The 18,195-nt window shown below is 40.6% G+C and overlaps 1 protein-coding gene across 5 annotated transcripts in view; it reads left to right on the forward strand.

Moving 5' to 3' along the window:
* DOCK2 (dedicator of cytokinesis 2) overlaps positions 1-18,195 on the forward strand; it is a 566,587-nt gene that overhangs the window by 112,085 nt on the left and 436,307 nt on the right. For all 5 annotated transcript variants that reach the window (XM_068277405.1, XM_068277401.1, XM_068277402.1 and 2 more), the window contains 2 exons: positions 13,864-13,940; positions 16,118-16,243. In XM_068277405.1, coding sequence (XP_068133506.1) covers positions 13,864-13,940; positions 16,118-16,243 — 203 coding nt within the window. The remainder of the gene's footprint in view (positions 1-13,863; positions 13,941-16,117; positions 16,244-18,195) is intronic.

The raw sequence follows: 18,195 nt of genomic DNA on the forward strand, positions 1-18,195 counted from the left end.
GGCCAGGCAGCGCACGGGGTCTGGGGGGGGGGGCGGCTGCGGCGCGACGGATAGCGGCGGATCAGAGGGTAGCGGCGGCGATCGGGCACTGCACGCAGCTAGCAAAGTGCTAGCTGCGTGCAGCAAAAAAAAAATTATGCAAATCGGCCCAGCGGGGCCTGAGCGGTGCCTTCCGGCGGCATAGCCCGAGCTCAGCTCGGGCTTACCGCCAGGAAGGTTAACTTAATAAAGACAACATCTTTGATCATGATATAAATAAATGTTAATAGGTTTATTTAGATGCGCAGCATTCCAGCATTAAGTAAGAAGTATAGAGATAAGAAAAATAATGTTTACATGTACAGTACATGGGCCCAAAAAAGTAAGGTAGGTGGACCTTGCGCATCAGCTCAGTAGCTCAGTATTTAAAATTGTGTATAGCGATCCACGCCTAATGGGTGGGCAGCAGCTATCGTAGACTAGGCAATCCTCAAACACCTCAAAAATCAAATATAAATATAAATGTCCACAGCGCTAAAAGTTAAAGACTCTTTATTGATGCAAGATAAATACAAATGAAGTTCCTTCTGATTCTAGGCCCAATACAGAGCACCTTCCCCTTTAAATCACATCCACTCAAGGCACACAACACTCACTCAACCTCACTGCAGTGAGATAATCCTCAAAAATGTGATTAAAAAAAGGGATCCCAGTAAAGAATCAAAAAAAGATCTTTGAGAATTCCAAAATGATACTGATTATGATAATTTTCTGCTAAAAAACAACCTGATTGGTGTATCCAACGTGTGCACACAGTGGTTTATATAGAAGTAGCTTCAATAGTCCTCCTCATAATCAAATAGAGATTGAGAGATCTCCACATATACTCCACAATTGAATGGCACTGTCAATGTTAGGAAGCCCAATGTCTATTATCACTCGATATGGAGGATCTTAAACAGCATACATTACCCTCCAGCTGTCCGGATATGTTGCAGTCCGGATATACAGCGGGTCCTCGCACTGCCTCAATCCGCTCACTCTGGCCAGACTGGTGAAAGCGGAGAGGCTGTGTGCATGTAAGTTTAACAAGTCCGGATCCTCTGGACAAGTTCCCGTATGTCCGGTACGTAGGTGGGAGCGCTCCACAGCGGTGGATTTGTTTCCAGTGGTGTCACTGTTACGCTCAGACGAAGGGACGCTGACGTTTCAAGGGGTACGCCCCTCTTCTTCAGAGCTACCAATCAGCCTTCATCCACCACTTTTGAACGCTTCCCCTCCTCACAGATCCGCCCCTTCACCATGGAGACCAAACAGCGCTGTTTAACTTAGATCTCCCAGCGCTTATAGGTCCTACATGGTCACAGCATACTTTATATCTCCATCCTTCAGAGAAAGTTAATTCCATAATTATATATAGTGCATACAGATACTTACTGCCTTCAACACTTGTTGTAAAATAAAATAAAAATAAAATAAAATAGAACTTATAAAAATCAAAACAGTTCTTTACAATGTGTGTATGTAATACATACAAAAAAGGGCTTTCAGGTATCATAAAATTGCATACATACGAAATTGAGTTGGATGATCTCAGCTTAAAGAGTAACTGTCAGGCTGCAGAAGCTAATTTAAACCTCTATTCTCCTGTGTTAAACAGTTTAGAAGGAAGCTCAAAAGCCATTAGTGAAGATAAACATTTCAGTTACCTTTGATGTGTGCTTATCTTAGTCTGTTATAGACCCATAAAGACGCAAGCCGCAGCTAAACTGCAAAGCATTCTGGGGCCCTCCCCTCGGCTGCTAATGAGACGGTACAGGAGCTTCTAATCAGTCCATCGCGAAACACTGATAAATCTCGGGGCAGAGTTTCACTGCAGGAGTCAGCTATTGTTCCTAGCCACATGGCTCATTAATATTCACTGCACACCGTGTTGTTCAAGAACCAGCTTATCTGTGATCAGAAGCAGGCAGGACATGACGACACATTTGGCTTCACAAACATGGAGCCTGCCATGAGCTGTCAGGAGCATCTATCTCTGCATATACTATATACAAATTCTGTGAAATCCAAACGTGGACAGTGAAATGCATATGTAATGTAAGTACAGCCAATCTTTAGCTACTGATATATGTGTTTATTTTCTCTGAGACCCTATACCTAACAGCTCCTCTTTAAAAAAGCATATAATTCAAAATCACAGTTTAACCCTTTTGGGGTCATAGTGTCCATCTTAAAAATCCATGCTGATTCAGTACGAGATAACTTCCTGATATAATCCCCTCCTCTCCATTCCTTTTCCACCTTCTCCACGCCACAAAAAGAGGAGCCCCGTATTTGACAATTGTGGGCCACCTTATAATGCAGTGATAATGGATAATGGATGTTTTTCGTATCCTCTAGATATATGATATAGATGCTCTCCCATTCTTTTCTTCAGTGTACGTTTCGTACGCCCTATATATTGCTTTTTTCAAGGGCAACTGATCATGTAAATTAAACCTTTGGTGGAACATGAAAAATTGCCCTTAATTGGGAATGATTCACCATTGTGGAATGAGGTTACCTCCTGTCTTACTCTCACACCTCCGATCGCTTCACACATACCACAATCTCCACATCTTCTAAATTTTCCACCTTTACATTTTTGAAGGAAAGGGGGATTGGATACTGTGGGTGCTATAAATTGTCCCACATTCATACTCTTTCTGTAAATAATTTTAGGATGATTCTCCAAGTGTGCACGTAACAACTCATCTTCTCTTAATATGCCCCAATATTTGTTAACAATACTCTTAACCTTACCGGCCTGTTCACAATAATCCATAAGAATGGTTGGACACGACTCTGACCAAGTTATTAATCCTCTTTTGCCTGCCAGAAGTTCATCCCTATCCTTTAAATCCGTCTCTTCCAAAGCTGTTTTTAAAAATTCACCCTCATACCCTTTCTCTCTAAAACGGTCACTAAGAGCCTCAGCCTCTTGTAAAAAGTCTTCCGGTCTGGAACAATTACGTTTAAGATGAAAGAATTGTCCCTTTGGCACATTCATAAGCCACTTAGATAGGTGGCAACTATCAATGTCTATGAAACTATTACAATCTACAGGTTTAAAATAGGTACGGGTATGTAGTGTATCGGATTCAACAAATACACTCAGATCTAAAAAATATATCAAATTTTCACTATAATCAACCGTGAATTTCAGATTATATACATTATTACCAATCTCTTTTAAGAATATCTCCAAAGATAGAACACCACCACGCCAAATAAAAAATGCGTCATCAATAAAACGCTGCCAGAATACGAGGCCCGCGCCGGAGCACATGGACCACTGGTCGAGGGTATAAGCCTCCCAGTGGGCCATGTACAAGTTCGCGAAGGCCGGCGAGAACCTCGTACCCATAGCTGTACCCGTCCGCTGAAGATAGTACACACCATCAAAATAAAAATAGTTATGTTTCAAAATAAATGACATGCTATCCAATATAAATTTAATCTGTTCCTCCTTCAAGGTTATATCGAATGATAAAAAATGTTTCGATGCTTGTAAGCCCTTCTCATGTGCTATTACTGTATATAAGGAGCTCACGTCTAAAGTGCACAAAATATCTCCCTTCTTCCAATCCACCCTGTTCAATTCTCTCAAAAAATGACCCGTATCTTTTAAGTAAGCTGGAGTGGCTACCACCTGCTTTTGCAAGAAATTGTCCACATATTTAGACAAATTGGCCGTCAAAGAACCAATGCCCGATATTATCGGGCGACCTGGGGGGCTTTGTGTCATGTTTATGTACTTTAGGAAGGTGATAGTAGACTGGAATTCTTGGATTGTCATTCATCAAAAACTCATACTCCTTCCGAGTTAGTACCCCTAAGTCCTTCCCCTCATCCAATAGTATCTTCAACTCTTTCTTATATTGACAAGTTGGATCCCCCTTCAAAATTTTATAAGTATCAGTATCTGACAATTGTTTGTTCACTTCCTCCATATAGTCCCCAAATTCCTGCAGCACTACCCCACCCTCTTTGTCTGCATCGCCTATGACTATAGACATATCTTCTCTCAACGACTTCATGGCCTTTCTTTCTAATATGGTTAAATTATCCCGTGGTTTTTCTCTACATTTGATTTTTTTTCAGGTCTCTCACGACCATTGATTCAAATGTGGTCATAGCTTTGCTATACTCATGACTGGGAAAAAAACAAGATTGTGGTTTTAAATTAGTATGACAAAAATAAGAATCAGTGTTGGTACTTGCACCAACATTAGCATGTTTCATAAAATGTTTTTTTAAACATAATTTTCTCATACATTTTTTAATGTCAATGAAAACATTAAACTTGTTAACCTTCGATGAAGGGGCAAATTTTAAACCCTTGCTAAGTATAGAGACTTCAGGTTCTGTTAGCACCCTATTACTAAGGTTAAAGATACCCAAAGATTTTAAATCCAAAATAGGGGTAATGATATTCTGTTCTATTCCTTTGATTTTTTTGGAGTGCTTACCTCCTCTCCGCCCTCTAACATGTCTCGGTCTCGTTTGCCCTTCCCTAAAAAAGGCAACAAAGTAGTTTGATTAGTGCTTTCTTTCTCTTTTTCTTTCTCTTTGTGTTTCCCATCTTCTAATTAAGTCCCTTTCGAGGTATATTTCTTATGTGATCTTACTTCCTTATTCTCCAAATTGGTGGTACCCAACATTAGAGAAATTCTATAATCTAAAACATGTGGTTTAGTTTTCCGTACTTTAGGTGACCTAGGGCTCATTCCTATTTTGGGGGGGGGGGGGGGGGGGGAGTTTCAGTTGATAATGCTGAGTACTTGTTTTGCAATCTGATTTTAGTTTTAGGAATTGTGCCCTCTAGATGTTTATTCCTTGGGTGATTATACTTGACACCTCTCATTTCTTTACCACTATCCTCAGAGATCACCCCTGAGGGCTCATCTTTTGTTTTCCGTGATTGCTTTACAGCATCTTCAAAAATTTCATCAGCCACAGATTCCACTGCCATGCTCTGTAAATGAGTCGCAGTACCAGGCGGACCCTTCAGATTTGTCACGTCCGTCACGGTCTGCAACTCTATCACACCACATGCCAGACTCAACTGGACCTCCGGATCTACCTGTGAGGACCCAAAACTGACAGCTCCACACCCAGTTGAAAAACCAGGCGGATCGTTACTTTCAATTACATCCACCACGGGTTCCAATCCAAGAGCAGTTTCCACCGGCAGCTCTGGGGCCCCTCTGACAAACTCCTCCCCTTCCATTTCCACACCTCCTGCCACACTACTGTCTGTAGGGTCAATTGCCCCTCCTGTCTCCATCATCATCCCATCACGTTGAAATTTCTTAGTTTTCCTTTTAATAATATCTTCCCCCAAAAGTGTAAGTCTGACTTGAATATTAGTTTCCATATTTTTATATAACTCAGATTCTTGATACTGCTCCAAATCGGTGTATGCTTTCATTACAGCCTCCACAGATTCAAACAGCTGAATCTTACGAACCTACCGCCGCTGTCTGCACTCCTGCTCGCTCGTGCACGCGCTCCCACGCTCATGTACGCCGCCGGCCACTCACCTGGAGATCAATGAACGGGAAAAAACTTTCCCGTTTGTTGATCTCAGCCCCCCAGCAATGACCGGCTGCTTCTATGAGAAGAAGTTTCCCAGCCTCGTTGAACTTCCTGTAAGCGTACTTCCTACGCTTACAGGACGCATTTACGAAAAATTACTGTGGCAATCTTGTGGCCAAATAGTAAAACTGCATCCAAAACATTTTTCATATACAAATACATACTTTTACACTATAAATTAACTCATTACCTCCCACACTCCCCAATTTATTTATTTTTTGTAATAAAAAGAAAAAAAAATTACAATAAAAAAAACCAAAACATAAATAGTTACCTTGGGGACTGAACTCTTTAAATATTTATGTCAAGAGGGTACAACACTGTTACTTTATAAACTATGGGCTTGTAATTAGGGATGGACGCAAAACTGAAAAAAATGCACCTTTATTTCCAAATAAAATATTGGTGCCAAACATTGTGATAGGGACATAATTTAAACGGTGTAATAACCGGGACAAATACATTTCATCCATTTTAATTACAGTAGCATTCATTATTTAAAAACTATAATGGCAGAAAACTGAAAAATAATGAATTTTTCCCCACATTTTAGAATAAAATAATTCTTGGCATAATGTCCCACCTAAAGAAACCTTAATTGGGGGTGAAAAAAACAAGATATAGTTCATTTCATTGCGATAAGTAATAATAAAGTTATAGACGAATGAATGGAAGGAGCGTTGAAAGGTGAAAATTGCTCTGGTGCTCAAGGGGTAAAACCGCTCAGTGGTGAAGTGGTTACTTAATAAAGGGGTTACTTAACGATAGGAGGATGACACTAGGTGAGTTCTACGCACCCAATACAGGTCAGGTGGGGTTTATGCATCAGTTTTGGGGCAAATTAGGTGAGTTTGCTGAAGGATCAATAGTAGTAGCAGGTGATCTAAACTTTGTAATGGACCCTCAAGTAGACTCATCCACAGGAAAGTCATCCCTCACTAGGAGAGCTCATCAAAGGCTTAAGAAAGAAATAGGTAAACGTCAATTGGTGGACATATGGCGTATCCAACATCCCACCTTAAAAGATTACACATACTATTCACCCCCACATAAGTCATACTCTAGATTAGACTACTTCTTCGTCTCACATAACCTTCTATCAGAAGAGATTGAGTCAAGGATAGGATCTCAGATCACTCCCCGGTTACCATTAAGGTGGGATTTAGACAAAAGGAGAGGGGCTCATGGAATTGGAAGTTAAATGAATCATTATTGAGAAAAGAGGATACTGTCCTGAGGCTCAAGGAGGAGATGAAGCATTACTTCGAGGAGAACACTTAAGGTGAGATATCTCCAATAGTGGTGTGAGAGGCCCAAAAAGTGGTAATGAGGGGAATATTAATAAGAGAGGGGAGTAGAATAAAGAAGAAGAGAGAGGGGGAAATAGTGGGGTGCCTGGCAGAAATAACAAGATTGGAGGCACAACATAAAAATAGTCTAGCTGAAAACGTATTGGCGGATTTGACAAGAGAGGGAAAAACTTAAGAATGTGTCATTCACTAAAGCTAAATTTGCAGCAGCCAGAAGTAAAATATATTTTTATGAATTTGGAAACAAGGGGAGCAAATTACTGGCAAGACAATTGAAGCAACAATAGACAGCAAATTACACTCCTTTCCTATGTAATACTAAGGGACAGAAGCACTATAGGAATGAGTCCTTATGTAGGCTGTTTCACAAATATTATGCTAAACTATATGGGATTGAGGAAGGGGTAACGGGGGACTGGGGGGGGGGGGCATGCAGGACTATATGACAGCCTCAGGCATGGGGAAATTACATCCTATGGATGCAGATAGTATAAAAAGGGAAATCTTGATGGAGGAGCTAGACAGGGCAGTGGGTCAAATGCCAAGGGGGAAGGCACCAGGTCCAGATGGCTATACCCTCTAATATTATAAAAAATTTGGAGAGATCTTGAAACCACACTGGGTGAGGGTGCTAAATGTAATAAAAGCAAAGGATAACCATGAGGGAAGATTGGGACGGGAGTCACTTATATAACATATATCTGTAATACAGAATGAAGGGAAGGACTCTGCATCTTGTACGGGGTACAGGCCTATATCTCTATTAAATATTGACCTAAAGGTGTTGGCAAAAATTTTAGCAAATAGGTTAGCACCATCATTGAAAGAGTTGGTGCACTTTGACCAGGTGGGATTTGTACAGGGGAGGGAGGCTTGGGACAATACACTTAGGTCGGTAGACGTGATTCAATGGGTGGGTTCCTCACCTGGCCCTGTCGTTCTGCTATCCACGGATGCAAAAAAAGCATTCGACAGGGTCAGGTGGGGATATATTAAAGTGGTATTAGAACACATTGGCCTGGGTGAAAATATGAGAGCCTGTATTTTATCCATGTATAGAGATCTGATGGCCATAGTTAAAGTAAACGGGATGTTGTCCAGCCCCCTGAAAATAACAAATGGAACCCAACAGGGTTGCCCACTATCCCCCTTGGTATTTGCCCTAACCCTGGAGAACAATTCAAAAGAACAAAGATATCACTGGAGTAAAGATAGGCCCGACGGAGCATAAGATCGCGGCGTATGCGGACGATCTGCTATTTTACCTGACAAACCCAAGGAACGCTATGCCAAACTTACTGAAGGAATTTGCCGAATATGGGAGGATCTCTTATCTTAAGATTAACTGGGAGAAATGTGAGGCACTGAGTATAGGGATGAAGGAGGAGGAAGTAGAACAAATAAAGGCAAACTTCCCATTAGATGGATGAAAGACTCCTTAAGTTATTTGGGTATAAAACTGGCTAGAAACACACAGGAGATCACTAATTTAAACTATTACCTGCTCCTCAATACACTGAAAAAGGATTTGGATGGGTGGGCAAATTAAGACTTTAATGGTTTGGAAGGATTAATGTACTTAAAATGAATATCATGCAGAGGCTTTTATATGTCTTCCAGGCCCTCCCTTTTCCCCTTTCTAGAAACTATTTTGATGAATTGAAGAAAATGTTTACAAAGTTTATTTGGCAAACTAGAAGGGCTAGGCTGAAATTTGCATTTATTACACAGTTAAAAGATAAAGGGGGATTAGCGGTACCTGACTCCATGAGATATTACCAGGCAGCTGTTTGTACTAGAGTGGTTGATTGGAATAGAAATGAAGTGTCAAAACATTGGAAAAAGAACTATTTGAGGGAGAGCTGAGAGAGGCCTATGGCTTCCATATATACCGGAAATATATCGAATCCCAGGAACATTGGTGGAACACACCTTGAGAATCTTTAAGAAGGTAAGTAGTAGGAGGGATATGTCCATGACCCCCTCTCCTCTGATGCCATTTTTGGGAAATAGTAGATTTCCATTGGGATGCCAAAAAGGAAGTTATAGAGAATGGAGGGTGGGAAGAAGCCTACAAATACGCTCTTTGATTAGAAATAGTGGGTGGTTAGATGAAAAAGAAATAGCAGAACAAATACAGCTGAGGAAGATAGATACCTGGAGTATGAATCAGTTTAAACACTTCTTACTCTCACTGGGAATGAGGGAGACTTTATCAAGGGAATTGACCCAATTTGAGAAGCTCTGCCTGGCTGAGGGACTGACAAAGGGAACCCTGGCAAAAATATATAAAATACTAGAAGGAGAGGAAGACCATACATTAAAGTATGAAATAAAATGGGAGGGGGACACGGGGAGGGAATGGACGAGTACCCAATGGGAGAGGATAGTTAAGATGGCGTATGGGGCCTCTGTGTCCACGAGAATAAAGGAATCTGGACACAAAATAGTTATGAGGTGGTACTACACTCCGGATAGGTTAAACAAGATATGTGGGGCAAGCCCATTATGCTGGAGGTGTGGTAAAGAAAGAGGAGATTTCATGCATATATGGAGGACATGCGAGGGCCTCGCCACATTTTGGAAGAAAATAAAAAGATATGTATGGGAACTGGCGGGGATACCAATATCAGCTGGTCCTGAGGTATATTTGCTGCACTTAGTGGAGAAAGGGACCAAAAATTACAAAGGGTCATTGGGGATGCACTTAATCAACGCAGTACGGATCTTAATTGCAAGAAAATGGAAGTCCCAACAGGCCCCCTCCATAAAGGAATAGTTTACTGAAGAAGACCAAATCTATTCAATGGAAGAACTCTCAAGTATCAATGGAAAAGAAAATCGGGGCTGGGACAAGTGGTTAGAATTTAGAGAAACAGAAGAGTATCGGAGTATTGGTGAGATATAGGACTAGTGATGGGTTGGGATATTTTCCCCATGGGCAGGGAGACCTTAAATAAAAAGAAAGAGATAAAGATGGAGGAATTGGATGGGAAATCTCGAGTAGTCTTGAGGGACAGACTAGTGGGACCGGTGGGTACACACTTTTTCTTTTCGGTGAGTCTTAAACTTTCTGGGGGTGGAACTAATTTTTTCTTTGGTGATCTTTAGGGGGGATTCGATTCCAGAGGGTGTGCTCCTCGGTGTGGCCCAATCCATAAGAAATAATTTGAAGGAGACTGGGCCCAGGATAGAATAGGAGTAGGAAGTGGGAAAAAGAGCAAGAATATTCACGGGAACAGTGGATATGGGTCAGATTTGGAGTAGGAGGATTTGGGGGTGAAGGGAGGGATGCACTCTGGAATGCAATTGTAATGATGCACTTTTGTAAGAAATTGGAAATATATATTTATGGATACAATTGTAATGATGCACTTTTTGTAAGAAATTGGAAATATATATTTATGGATAAATAAAGAATAAAAAAAAGAGGGTATATTACTAATATTTTTTAAATTATAAGCTTGTAAATCGTGATGGACGTAAAACTGAAAAAATGCACCTTTATTTCAAAATAAAATATTTGCGCCATACATTGTGATAGGGACATAATTTAAATGGTGTAATAACCAGGACAAATGGGCAAATAAAATACATGGGTTTTAATTATGGTAGCAAGTATTATTTTAAAGCTATACTGGCCGACAACTAAGAAAATATGAATTTTTTCAATTTGTTTCTTAAAGGAATACTTAAGTCAAACTGAAAAAATGACTTTTACTCACCTGGGGCATCCCTCAGCCCCCCGAAGCTGGATGATGCCCTTCCAGCCCCGCTCTGACCGTCCTGTCCCCGCCGGCGGCTACTTCCGGGTTCGGCGACAGCTGCCTACAGGCTGGGAACGCGGCTGATTTTCTGCGTTCCCTGCCGCTATTATCACCCTCTATGCTGCTATAGCGTATATATATACGCTATAGCAGCATAGAGGGTGATAATAGGCTGATTTTCTGCGTTCCCTGCCGCTATTATCACCCTCTATGCTGCTATAGCGTATATATATACGCTATAGCAGCATAGAGGGTGATAATAGCGGCAGGGAACGCAGAAAATCAGCCGCGTTCCCAGCCTGTCGGCAGCTGTCGCCGAACCCGGAAGTAGCTGCCTGCGGGGACAGGACGATCGGAGCGGGGCTGCGAGGGCACCATCCAGCTTCAGGGGGCTGAGGGGTGTCCCAGGTGAGTAAAAGTCATTTTTTCAGTTTGACTTAAGTATTCCTTTAATATTAAATGTTAAAATACATTTAGAAAAAAATAATTCTTAGCAAAATGTACCACCCAAAAAAAGCCTAATTGGTGATGGAAAAAACAAGATATAGATCAATTAATTGTGATAAGTAGTGATAAAGTTATTGGCGAATGAATGGCCCATATGCAATTCACTTTTTATCCTTTGTTTTCTCCAAGTTGATATTTTTTACAATCTGTCATAAAATACATTTTAAGCCACCAGGGGCCATATGCAATTTACTTTTTCACCTGAGATTTCTCTCAGGTGATATTTTCACAACATGTATATAAAATGCCTTTTATAGCACCAGCAAGCAAACAAAGTGCTGAAAAGTTATTTTAAGCAAACGATTAACTGCTTGCCGACTGCATCACGCCAATGGGTGCCAGCGTGCGCGCGATCTCCTGCAAAACGAAGCCCCAGGACTTTACGCTGATTGGTGTTAGGCGGTCCTGGGGCTTCGTTTTGCAGGAGATCGCGCGCACGCTGCGCATGCGTCTCCTGCTTGGAAGGCGATTGCTGCTCGGAGACTGTTAGACGGCTAAACCGCTGTCAAATTACCATGTACAGTGCTGCGATCTAAGGCAGCACTGTACTGGGGACATCCGTGTGACACAGCTGTCCCCTCTGTTGCTGCGGAAGTGATCCGCTGTCATAGGCTGAAGCCTATGACAGCCGATCACGCTGATTGGCTGGTGGGGGGGAGAGAGGGGGAAGTGTAAAATAAAAAAAAATAGTAAAACATATTAACAAAATAACCTGGGGTGCGATCAGACCCCACCAACAGAGAGCTCTGTTGGTGGGGAGAATCACTTGTGTGCTGTGCCTTAAAGCTGCAGTGGGCATTTTTGTGAAAAATGGCCTGGTCTTTAGGGGGTGGGGGGGGGGTAAAGCCTGTGGTCCTGAAGTGGTGAAACATCTCCTAAGAGAAAACTCAGCAGAAAAAGTGAATTCAGGAGATAATTTTTCATCTTCAATTTAAATTCACTTTTTAGCACTTGGAAAAAGTACCAAAATGTAGGTGAAAAAGTACTGTCAAAATTATTTTGAGCATTTGTTTGCTTGCTGGTGGTATACAAAGCATTTTATATACATGTTGTGAAAATATCACCTGAGAGAAATCTCAGGTGAAAAAGTAAATTGCATATGGCCCCTGGTGGCTTAAAATGTATTTTATGACAGATTGTAAAAATATCAACTTGGAGAAAACCAAGGATAAAAAGTGAATTGCAAATTGGCCCTGGTCTCTTCCCCCTCTCCATTACCCCAAGCGGAGGTCATGATAGTATAACTGGGAGAAAGAGCTTTATGTGCTACCTGCCTAGTCCATTTGAAGAATCAAGCGGTGTCCCCTCATTAAAGTTAAGTGGTAATTCTCAGACCTCTTCCAAAATCGAAAGTGGTGCAAGCGTTAGAAGTTATAAAAGCATTAACACTGCAAGTGTAAATCCTTTTGATTAACAATCAAAAAAGTAGCACTGTCATGAGGCCTAGTTCACATTATAAATCACCAGCACAATCGCTCAGCGCTTTTTTTAGCGCTTTATTAAAGCACTTTTTCCTGCATTCTAAGAGCGATTTGCAATTTATTAAAGTTCTTTTGTCAACGCTTTTGTTTGGTGATTAGCGCTTTTTTTAACACAATCAGGAAGTGAACTCTTTTACCTGGAACTGAAACTCATTAATGTTATTTTTTTATACAAGCGCTCAAAAAATTGCTTAGCCAAGGGCTTTTTAAAGGCTTAGCGATTTTCCTACACACCTTCTATTGAATCGCAAATGCTGAGGAAATGGTGCAGGACCCGTGTTTGGAATTAGAAAGAAATCTCATTGCTCATGTGAGAACACTCATATTGAGAAACATTGCTCAAGCACTTTTAAAGCACTTTTCAAAATCACCAGCGCTTTTAAAAATCAAAAAGCGCTCATAGTGTGAACAAGCCCTCAATGTGTTTTAAAATAAGATCTATTTTGTCCTACAACATCCTCTTTTTCCACCTTCTCCTCCTAACTTTTATTCTTGATTAAGTTCCTCTCTTCAGTCTTCTTTTTTTCTCCTCTGTTCTGGATTTTAGGCTACATACACACATGCCGCTTCACGGTACTCTTCCCGACAACAGCTTGTTGCAGTGGACATTAGTTTCTATAAGACAGGTCACAGTTCTCGCAGTACAATGTGACAGAAATGCTTCGATCGATGCATACTCTGCAGAGGTACGAGTGGTACTGCACAGCATATGATTGCATTGGAGTCAATAGCACTGCAACAATCTTTATAGATTGTTGCAGTAGCGGTGCACTGCACATTTGCAAAGTGGTTAATTCACGTGAATCACTTCCTGTGACTGAGGGGTGATGTTGGGCATCGCTTGTGTACACCTTTGGCGGATGGGAGCACGCAGAATTCCCTGTCGGTGCTATCTGTCCCAGGGACAAATCTGCATGCAATAGTGCAGTGCAATGTGCTGCAGTACGTTCTTCTGCTGCTCGAAAATTGCACTACACCATGTGCATAACGTTGGACTTCGTAACCAAGCTCCAACCAACATGTTTCATCATCAGTGACTCATCAAGAGGCCTATAGAGCTGGGGGCATTTGCAAGAGGGCATTCCCCTCCCCCCCCCCCCAGTATAACAATTATGTTTATCGCTATGAACAACACACATATCATGATACATATTTTGTTTCTCTATACTATTGCAGAGTTGTTGCAGAAAATGATTTTCTCCACAGTCTTCTGAACAAGGTTACAACGCTAAAAGGAGACAGTGGTGGCCAAGGTAATCTTCCAATAATGCTATTAAATAAAATGAGTATATTACAAGGACCTTATAGTCAGGAATATGTATATATATATATATATATATATATATATATATATATATATACAGTGGTTTGCAAAAGTATTCGGCCCCCTTGAAGTTTTCCACATTTTTTCACATTACTGCCACAAACATGCATCAATTTTATTGGAATTCCACATGAAAGACCAATACAAAGTGATGTACATGTGAGAAGTGGAACGAAAATCATACATGATTCCAAACATTTTTTACAAATAAATAACTGCAAAGTGGGGTGTGTGTAAGTATTCGGCTCCCTGAGTCAATACTTTGTAGAACCACCTTTTGCTGCAATTACAGCTGCCAGTCTTTTTAGGGTATGCCTCTACCAGCTTTGCACATCTAGAGGCTGAAATCCTTGCCCATTCTTCTTTGCAAAACAGCTCCAGCTCAGTCAGATTAGATGGGCAGCGTTTGTGAACAGCAGTTTTCAGATCTTGCCACAGATTCTCGATTGGATTTAGATTTGGACTTTTACTGGGCCATTCTAACACATTGATATGTTTTGTTTTAAACCATTCCATTGTTGCCCTGGCTTTATGTTTAGGGTCATTGTCCTGCTGGAAGTTGAACCTCCGCCCCAGTCTCAAGTCTTTTGCAGTCTTCAAGAGGTTTTCTTCCAAGTTTGCCCAGTATTTGGCTCCATCCATCTTCTCATCAACTCTGACCAGCTTCCCTGTCCCTGCTGAAGAGAAGCACCCCCCGAGCATGATGCTGCCACCACCATATTTGACAGTGGGGATGGTGTGTTCAGAGTGATGTGCAGTGTTAGTTTTCTGCCACACATAGCGTTTTGCATTTTGGCCAAAAAGTTCCATTTTAGTCTCATGTGACCAGAGCACCTTCTTCCACATGGTTGCTGTGTCCCCCACATGGCTTGTGGCAAACTGCAAACGGGACTTCTTATGCTTTCTGTTAACAATGCCTTTCTTCTTGCCACTCTTCCATAAAGGCCACTTTGTACAGTGCATGACTAATATTTGTCCTATAGACAGAGTCTCCCACCTGAGCTGTAGATCTTTGCACCTCGTCCAGAGTCACCATGGGCCTCTTGACTGCATTTCTGATCAGCGCTCTACTTGTTCGGCCTGTGAGTTTAGGTGGATGGCCTTGTCTTGGTAGGTTTACAGTTGTGCCATACACCTTCAATTTCTGAATGATCGCTTGAACAGTGCTCCGTGGGATGTTCAAGGCTTTGGAAATCTTTTTGTAGCCTAAGCCTGTTTTAAATTTCTCAATAACTTGATCCCTGACCTGTCTTGTGTGTTCTTTGGACTTCACGGTGTTGTTGCTCCCAATATTCTCGTAGACAACCTCTGAAGCCCTCACAGAGCTGCTGTATTTGTAATGACATTAGATTACACACAGGTGCACTCTATTTAGTCATTAGCACTCATCAGGCAATGTCTATGGGCAACTGACTGCACTCAGATCAAAAGGGGGGGGGGCGAATAATTATGCACACACCACTTTGCAGTTATTTATTTGTAAAAAATGTTTGGAATCATGTATGATTTTTGCTCCACTTTTCATGTGTACAACATTTTGTATTGGTCTTTCATGTGGAATTCCAATAAAATTGATTCATGTTTGTGGCAGTAATATGGCAAAATCTGGAAAACTTCAAGGGGGCCGAATATTTTTGCAACCCACTGTATATATATATATATATATATATATATATATATATATATATATATATATATATACCTTTACTAATCATCTCATAACATAAACAGTGAAATTATTATTGTTGTATAAAATAAACACTTGGTTTAGAACTGTAGAACGGTACATCTTTAATGCTCACCCTTTATGCTGTCCAAGTTTTATTTCACTGAGAATTGATTTCAGTTATGGATGAGCATTTGTGTGCTAAATCTCACTTATAATATTATGTTTTATTACATATAACAGTTCGATAATAGCAAAAGAGATTCTGCCTTAGCGTAACTAACTTTGGGATTTTATTTCCTTAACTATGAAATACAGTAAATTAATACAAGGTGGGAAATCTTGGTCTCCCACAATGGCTACAACAGTAGAGGTATACCTAGCTGTCAGGCATACCAATTTTGTTATTTTTATATTGTTGTTGTTTTCTTATTTTGAAGGATTGTGGGTAACTGTAAAAATGCTGGTTGGTGACTCTGTACAAATACGAAAGGATTACCCCCATCTTGTGGACAGGACTACAGTGGTTGCAAGAAAGTTGGGATTTCCTGAAATAATTATGCCAGGTAGGCAAAAGTGTTTCATATAAAAGCTTTGCATTTTTAATATATACATTGAGGAATGTAGGAACCAAAGTGAAATATGAAAACACATGATCCCAACCATTGAGTCAGAGATAGGCACATGTAGCTATGAAATTGATTAAAGTTTATCTTCATAGCTAAATATATACATCTTTGACTAGCAGGTTGTGAAGTTGCATAGTTATCTAAGTTGAAAAAAGACATGTATCCCTCACATTCAGCCAAAGTTAAAGGAAACCAGAGGCGATATTAAATAAAGGTTTTATACATACCTGGGGCTTCCTCTAGCCCCATGCACATGGATCGTTCCCACGCCGCCGTCCTCAACCTTCTGTATTGCTGATACCTGGTCCCGTCGGGTACCGTCACCGATACCGGGTCCCAGCCGCCAGAGTGATATGTAGAGGGCACACTTCTCTTGCGCAGACTGGCCGCGACTGGCCAAAGTTACAGGACCTGGTATCGGCGACACAGAAGGCCGAGGACGGCCGTGTGATAGCGATCCGTGCACATGGGGCTGGAGGAAGCCCCAGGTATGTATAAAACTTTTATTTATTATCGTCTCTGGTACACTTTAAGACAGCACCCAAACCCTTTTTAAATGCAAGTATAGATTTCACCATAACTAATCCCTATGGTATGAAATTCTGCATTTTAACCACACTTACTGCAGAGAACCCATTTTTACACAAGTGGTAAAATCTCCTTTCCTACATGCCTAGATCATGTCCTCTTTTCCTTTGTACAGCCCTAGACATGAAAAACCTAATTTGCCAAATATTTACAGTATATTGCCATTGGATGTATTCATCTATGTTAATTTGGTCACCTCTCAGTTGTCTTTATTCCAAGTTAAATAAGTCCAATTTGTATAGCCTTCCATCCCTCCAATTTATTTAGTTTTCCATCTCCGTACTTGTGCTAAAGCAATAGGAGAATCATATAAAGTCATTTCTAAAAGTGGACAGGATGAAAATGCAAGAAAAAATTTAGAATAAATGTAGTGCAGTAGAAATTCCACACATGCCTTATGCAAATATGAACTGGTAGCTAGTTTTAATGGGCTTTCAATTTTGACACTATTGTTAAAACTTTAAACAAGAGGCATAAAACACAACACATGGATCGCTATAGCAATGAATATCAACTTTATGAATTAGTAGTTACAAAAGATACTGTGCACCTGGTGGATGCCCATCAGGTATATTTATTAAACCCAATGATAAGGCAAAATAAGCACTCCTTACTACAATAAAGTAAACCAGCTATCAAAACACTTACCCTGCTCTCTCATACAATCCTGTGACTATACATACTTGCATGGACATGAAACAAACAGTATTCTGGGCATGCTTTTTTTGAATTAAGAGGAGTTAATACAAGTAAATACTGATAAGAAAAGAAGAAGAGTTCACTGCAGCAGCAATGGTGCTGCGGAGAATGGGGGAGCTGTATTTACTAAAGAATATCTAAACTCTCGCAGGTATATGATTAGACTACTTTTCTATTTGATAGAACTGGCAGAGAAAGAATGTCTTTTGGAAATCAGGGAATACAATAGGTGTTTGAAGCTGTGCAATCTGTTCTACTGGAGAGTAGATTTATCATGGACAGGCAGTACTTTGTGGATTAAGGACGTTCAGAAATTTTTTTTTCTGACAATCTGAGAAATCTTTTAGCGTAACAGTACACTCATAGAATTATTTTTTCCTTCATTTTTATTTTGTTCTTCTGTAGCTGTTTTTATTATTTTGACTCTAAATTAACTACCTGCAGAGTGAAATGCTAGGAGGTATTATAAAGTAGTGTTGCAAATTCCTGTTTACAGTGACATCAAACAAGCAGCCATTTTCTAGGAATTGTATTTCATTCCATTTTACTGTTTCTGAGACTGACAGTAGTATAATTTGTTAGCTACTATGATTGCTGTCCCT

Source organism: Hyperolius riggenbachi, chromosome 3 (genome assembly GCF_040937935.1).
Source record: "Hyperolius riggenbachi isolate aHypRig1 chromosome 3, aHypRig1.pri, whole genome shotgun sequence".
NCBI classification, from domain to species: domain Eukaryota; kingdom Metazoa; phylum Chordata; class Amphibia; order Anura; family Hyperoliidae; genus Hyperolius; species Hyperolius riggenbachi.